Here is a 6,672-nt window from a genome sequence, read left to right as displayed (position 1 = left end):
AATTCCACGATGGGACTGTTTACTTTTAATTTTTATTGTAACACTAAAACCTACATAGAACCTCATTTTGTATATGTGAGAGAACTATAGGCCTTTTGCACATGTGGATATCAGGAGCTTAATCCAGTGTGCAATACACAGACAAAGCAGCTGCTACAACATGAACTGCATTGAGGGCCACACAACACATACGTAAGTAAAGGTGAGAAATATAGAGGTAAGTTTCAAAATACGCTCTGTAGCACTGCAAAGTATAACATATATTGTATGTGTACAATAAATGTTCAAAAATACAATGCATCAATGTCCCATTTGCCTTCAAGTTTATTATGAAGTTCAAGTTTACTGAAGTTTATTATGAGCATATGTACAACAGGAATATGCTCACACCTGGAGTCAAGGTTGCTGTTCGAGGTGTGCTGGCTGCCTCAGCGTAAGAAAAAGAAAGAAATTGGGTGAATGTCAACACCAGTGCCACTGCTTCTTGCCTCTGACCTGCGTGTGCCTCCACGGCATGTTTGTTGGTGGAGTCTGCACAGGCGAGCTGGCGTGACGAGGCGTAGGAGTCATCTCAGAGAAAGAGTATTGTTTACAAGGAGAAGTGGCTGTTCATATTGCAATTGCCTGTCACCTTCCCTAAAATGCATCCTTGGCAACTAGGGTGACGCACGTGCAGTCAAGGTGGCTGTTGGGGGTGTGCTGGCTGCCTAAATGTAAGAAAAAGAAAGAAATTGGATGAATGTCAATACCAGTTCTATTGCTTCTTGCCTTTTACCTGCATTTGCCTCCACGGCCTGTTGGCTTGCGGAGTCTGCGCGAGGGATCTGCTGTGGCTAGGCGTAAGCGTTGTCTAAGCAAAAAGAAAAGCCCATTCAAATGAGAAATTATCGAAATAAATGCAGTTATTATGTCTGCTTCTTGCACTGTTCTTGCCTAAAAGTTTTCAAAGGTAGTGTCCAGAATGCACCAGCACTTTGAATGCTCTCGCTTTTTACCTGCAGGTCTTGCTGTGAGATCCTTAATATGGCTGCGTGCAGCATTGTATCATTTGGTGGATGCCTTTGAAGTGGTAGCCAAAAATGTAAAGAATCATCCTTGTCTGCATGAATGCTTTGAATGTGTAAATGCAGTGGTAACTATCACTGTTAGTGCAAGCCCCCCCCCCCCCCCCCAATTATGCGCAAGCGCCATAGCTCGAAACTGAATTTTTCATTTAGTGTTTCACAAAGTGTCTGATATGACGACATTTGATGTGATCCGTTTTTATGCGAAGCATATTACGAGGGCTCAACCCAGCTCCTCAGGCGCGGCGGTGTCGCCATGAAACCACGTGACACCGTGACGTCACGACAGAGGAGAAGTGGCTTTGGCTCAACTCTTGCAAGACGGGCTGGGTGGGAATCGAACCAGGGTCTCCGGAGTGTGGGACGGAGACGCTACCACTGAGCCACGAGTACGATGCTTCAAAGCGGTACAAAAGCGCCTCTAGTGAATGCGGTGTTGCCTTAGAAACGAGCTGTTTCTAAGGCTCAGGCGTGCGACGCTTGCTCAAGCGCACATTTCGTTGCCGCGCCGAACGCTGCGTTGCTCGACGCTCACCGCGTCCAATGCGGGGCGCGTAGTCGCTGGCGGGTCGACGGGAACGCTGTCGCGTTCCACTCTTGAAGGCGAAGCAGGGTAACGCATGAGTTGTTTCTTCGTCTAGCCGAACCAAATATAGCCAAGGAACAGCAGTTCACCAGGCTAAACAGTGGTTCAACAACTAAAATAAAGGCTAGTATGCTTCGCATCCTGGGCTTAACCTTAGCTAAGCCACAGCCATTTTTTTTATTTATCCCAGAATGGAGAGAGCATGATTAAATTATTTTTTTATTGTTGATTGGCTTGTTTTTTGGTTTGTTTCTGAATTTATCCAGCACCAGTCTCATGATGTTAAAGTGACTCATGTAATGACAGTAATCAGCATTTGTTTTGCAGAAACACAATGCATCTCCTGATCCATTGTTTGCTATCCCATTACTCGTATAATATTGCAGAGGATTATACCTATATTGACTTGCTTGACCTCCACTAAAGAGTCTTGCATTTTCAATTACCATTCTTTCCTTTAAATCATTCGACACTTCTCATAACTTCTGCACCTTGGGCGGCTAATACCATTTTTGTTGGCTTTTTAAGACTAAAAATGTCTTCTTTAATTTAGAGCTTAAATTTTACCTTTGAAACACACAGAAGGGTTTGCCATTGCATATCTGCATAACAGGGAAACATGTTTCATTAAACATTTGCAGAATCCAATGGAAGATTGATGAATGCAGCTTGCAGTGTGATTTGACTGAATAATGAGCCATAAAAGTAATTCATCTCACTTGGTAAATTAAAGCACATTTATGTGTGATGTACAACATCTTACATTAACGTGGCGGGTTCTCTTGCTTATACAGCAAAATAATCGGTGTGTGAGAAAATTTTTTTTTTTTGCATACCACTTGTACACACTGATTTAAGGAAAATGAGCTGGAACTGTTCTGTGAGTATACTCAACAAAAATGTGTCCCAGCTGCTTAGTGGTATTTGAGATTTTATCAATATTGCACATGTGCGTGTTGTCTAAAATAATTGAATCTTGAAAATGCTCGTAGGGATCTGATGTGCATATCTGCAGTTTATGGATGCATGTAAAAGACTCAGCATCAAGTGCAAGTGAATGGTCCCACAGGCCTGGAGTCAATCATGCAAATAGATTCGCTGCACACATTTGTGACCAGAAAAGAAATGCTTCATGAAATGGCATGCAAGGAATTTTGAAGATATTGCACAGTTATTAAAAGGCCTGCGCTAATAATATGTGGGTTCATGCACTCGATTTCGTCCGTATGAGGCACACGCCTCTTGATTGCTTCGTGGCACAGAAATACTCGGTATGAGGCTGTTTTTCTGCTGCGGCCTTTGTAGAAGCATGATTGTCCAAAATGCAACAATTAAACAGATTCTGTGACTTGCTTGTCGATTCACCAGTACAATTCCGGTGCACTGGTCCGCCTATCCATCAATTTCCTACTGAAGGGAAACCTGCAAATAACACCGCTCCGCATGTAAAAACATGCTCTACTGTGACGCTTTCCAAATGATTGTGATGTATCACAAGAGCTGTCTACTCGAGTGATGTTCTGAACAAGAAGATACATTCGTTTACTTAAGTGTGAAAGTAAATGCCAGAGCCCTTGGGGTTTGGGTGCGGCACAAAATGCACGAAGGTGCCGTAGCGGCCGATGTTGTCGCGCGATCGCATGTCAAATCTAAACTGTACGAAACTACTACGCATCCAAAAAACAGGTTCGAAACCGAAATTCGAGTCATCGTTATTGCATGAATGCGTACATCATGATTTACATAAGTCACGCATTCAGCAAGCGCTTTCTGTAAACTTAATATTAACGCATCACCTTCATAAAGCCATCAGGTATGCGTTTTTAAATGACAAAGCATAATGTGCCTGCACTTGTTTTCAGCTCTTTCAATAGTAACTGCGCTGGCAACATTGACCACTAGCAACAGGGCTGCGGTTCCCACTTTTTCGGGCCAGCTTTTCCTCTAGACACGGTTATATTAACTCCATGTCACCTAGGGTGCCTAGATGTACCGCGCCACCGTACAGAGTGGTGGTACCTTTTGACCTGGGCCGCGCCGCCGTTTCACTCCGCGGTCGCCATATTGGGGTGAGTCGCTTGCTGCGCCCGTTCCTTACAGCGTTGGTAAAGTAGCATTGTTGGGGAGTATGCGAAGCTGCTGTGTTGTGCGCCCGTGTTCAGTCGCAAAAACCAGCATGCCAGGGTGTTATGTACCGCTGTGTGCCGGCTTGAGAACGAAAGGCATACGCTGTTTTCGCTTTCCACGGGATAAGGAGCGGAGAAAAATATGGGAGGCGAAAGTGAGGCGTAATGACTGGAATGCGAATGGTAACTCGAAGATGTGCAAGGTGAGCCATAACACCTATGCTGCTTCTTATAAGAGTATTGCACCTGTCTAAGTTTAGGTACCAGCATTGTGTGGTTAGAATAATGCCGGGAAGCTTGCTTTTGTTTGTCTGATCATTCTTAAAGCGGTCGGCACGCCACATTATCAGTGTTTCTGTGACGCAAGATGCGACCAGATTTATCTCGATTGATCCGAGCTACGGGCGACCATGCCGGGTTCCAGAATTTTGTCGTTGTCTTTAACATGTTATCTCGAAGTTTCCTTACCGGCGTTAAATTGAGCTCCGCCGAGAGCGGTGGGCGTCCTGTTCATCGATGGTAGCCGAGCACGTTTGTTGCTATTGCCGCCGCGACTGACTCGTCTTTCTTGAAGTGAAAATGGCGTATGGGAATTTGTGGCAAGAGACACAATTGAAGCCTACTGCATGGTATGCACCTTATAAACTCTCATGGCCGACAGCACCGAAAGGCTTTCCTTTATAAAGCAGTCAATCTAGTCAAGTAATCCAACGGTTTGAGCATACCAGTTGACCAACGAGGACCTAGCTTCACCGCAGTCATTTCCTCCGAGATCTATGCATGCAAGCATACGCTGTGTTATTTCTGTGTGCAAAAAGCGCTTAGGATTGCGAGGAAATGTGCAAGATCGTTATGCACCTGAATTTGCTGGCTCAAGCGCATGCTAAACAAGAATATCGGCCGATGCTCCATTGCCCGCCGTATCTGCACTCGCCCCAATATGGCGGTCTCGAAGGCAGTGTCTTCACCCTGTACGGCGGCGCGCTACATCGAGGCACCCCACTGCCACCGAAGCGGCGGAGATTCCGAGGCCGGGCTCGGCTGTGATGCAGAGCAATGACGTCACTACAGGCGCAGCCAGTCGCGCGCCTCTCTCTCTTGTTTCTTCGCGCATGCGCATGGGGTTGTGTCAAAGGAGTTTTCGACGTACAGGCTACGGACGGACCGGCGGACGAATCGGCTAGCCATATACAGTTTTGTTGTAAAATCCATTTTCCCAACTAGAAGACGCAAGTTACATACTAAATATACCGTGCAAGTGTGAAAACAACCAGCAGAAACTGCCGCCGACGCTTCATACCACCAAGCAGCACAAAACGGTCGCCCAAAGCAGCATACCCACTGCCCATAATGGCGTCAATTCCTGCTTGGTATGCCACCACCCATGAAAAAAAGGCTATGCATAAAATGGATAAAATAATCGTTCTTTTTCTTTTGGTGTAGTGGTCCCCCCAGACAGAAAATACAGTAGTCCATACTCTGGCACTAGATTTCTCAAGGAAACCATTGCTAATTAAAAAATAAATCTGGGGGTTATACTTGTCAAAACGACGACCTTCTTACGAGGCACCCTGTAGTGAGGGACTCCGGATTAATTTTGTTTACCTGAGGTTCTTTATAGTGCACCTACATCTAAGTACACAAGTGTTTTCGCATATCGCCCCCATCGAAATGTGGCTGCAGCGACCGAGAAAGAACCCGCGACCTCGATCGACTGCAGTAGCCACTTTACTACCATGGCAGGTCGAAGCGTGCTTGCAAAGTAATGTTGCCAGCGATGATGTACTGCCGAGTTAGTTTGACATCTCAGCGTACGATATAGACTTGGGACTAAGAGTGAGAATAATACACGGCAAATTTATTTGGTATCCTTCAGGTCCTTCGTGCGTAGTTTGTGTCTTGATGTATACCTTGACGATGCAACCAGTTCATTCTTTCCAGTGCTATGGTCGTCTGCATGGCCGAAGAGATGTCAGATCCTTCGCGCATCATCCCGAGGTCCCTTCTGGGTGGTCTTCTCCTGGTGACCACGTTGCTCGTTCTCACGAACACAGCCTACTTCTCGGTCCTGGACCTTCACAGCATAACTGCTTCGGAGGCGACAGCCTTCACCTTCGCCCGGACCACGTGGGGCGTGACGGGTGCTTACCTAGTGCCCATGATTGTCTGTGTCTGCACTTTCGGGACAATGAGCTCCTGCTTTCTCAGCAACAGCCGACTGTTGATGGCCGCCGCCCGCAAAAGGCACCTGCCTGGAGTATTCTCACTCATCACGATGAACTCTTCGCTTCCAATCGTCGCAATGGCAATTAGGTGCTGCCTGGCCATACTTTTCGCTGTCACGGGCTCTGTGCGCTTTCTTGCCAAAGGTAGCATGACAGTATTTTGCGTTATCGTTTTACTAATGATGTTATCAATGCTCAGGCTGCGTGTGACCATGAAAGACGCCCACAGACCCATCAGGGTGCCCACGTGGCTCATCCTTGTCAACATCGCCATCTCCCTTACCATTGTCCTGGTTCCGGTCATGGCAGCAAGAGAAGTCGTGCAATACTTAATCGCGCTAGGGTGTGTCCTGGTAGGTTTTCCCGCTTACTTTGTCTTGAAAGCGGTTCAGCGGTCAAGGTTAGGAGTAAACGGGAATAGGTTCCTACAGAAGCTTATGCTCAGCGTCCCATGTATTCGTCAATGAAGCCCAATGTGAGATAATTGTTGCATAGGCAACGTAATATTCAATTATTTTATCAACTCTTAATGTCAATTAGAATATCGGCTATCCCCGTTTGCTCTCTCATCCACACCGCTCTCTTCCTGTCTCTTAACGTTACGCGTAACATTCGTCGTTCCAACGCCCTTTGCGCGGTCCTTAACTTGTTTTCGAGCTTCTTTGTCAGTG

At 46.2% G+C, this 6,672-nt stretch overlaps 1 protein-coding gene across 1 annotated transcript; it reads left to right on the top strand.

Annotated features, from left to right (window-relative positions):
* The first annotated feature begins 3,744 nt into the window (after positions 1 to 3,744).
* Positions 3,745 to 6,328, top strand: LOC139052015 (Y+L amino acid transporter 2-like). Its single transcript, XM_070529085.1, has 3 exons — positions 3,745 to 3,979; positions 5,718 to 6,145; positions 6,201 to 6,328. Exons 1-3 carry the CDS (start codon positions 3,942 to 3,944, stop codon positions 6,209 to 6,211), a joined length of 477 nt encoding a protein of 158 aa, XP_070385186.1. The 5' UTR covers positions 3,745 to 3,941; the 3' UTR covers positions 6,212 to 6,328.
* Positions 6,329 to 6,672: the final 344 nt, after the last annotated feature.

The sequence above is a fragment of the Dermacentor albipictus genome, unplaced genomic scaffold (assembly GCF_038994185.2).
Source record: "Dermacentor albipictus isolate Rhodes 1998 colony unplaced genomic scaffold, USDA_Dalb.pri_finalv2 scaffold_17, whole genome shotgun sequence".
NCBI lineage: Eukaryota > Metazoa > Arthropoda > Arachnida > Ixodida > Ixodidae > Dermacentor > Dermacentor albipictus.
Note: the sequence above shows the minus strand (reverse complement) of the source record. Positions and strands in the feature narration are given on the sequence as shown.

Bases quoted from the DNA above. Each gene is read 5' to 3' on its own strand.
- LOC139052015 (XM_070529085.1), top strand. From the start codon at position 3,942: ATGACTGGAATGCGAATGGTAACTCGAAGATGTGCAAG. The intron at 3,980-5,717 runs GTGAGCCATAAC...CATTCTTTCCAG, and splicing joins GTAACTCGAAGATGTGCAAG to TGCTATGGTCGTCTGCATGG.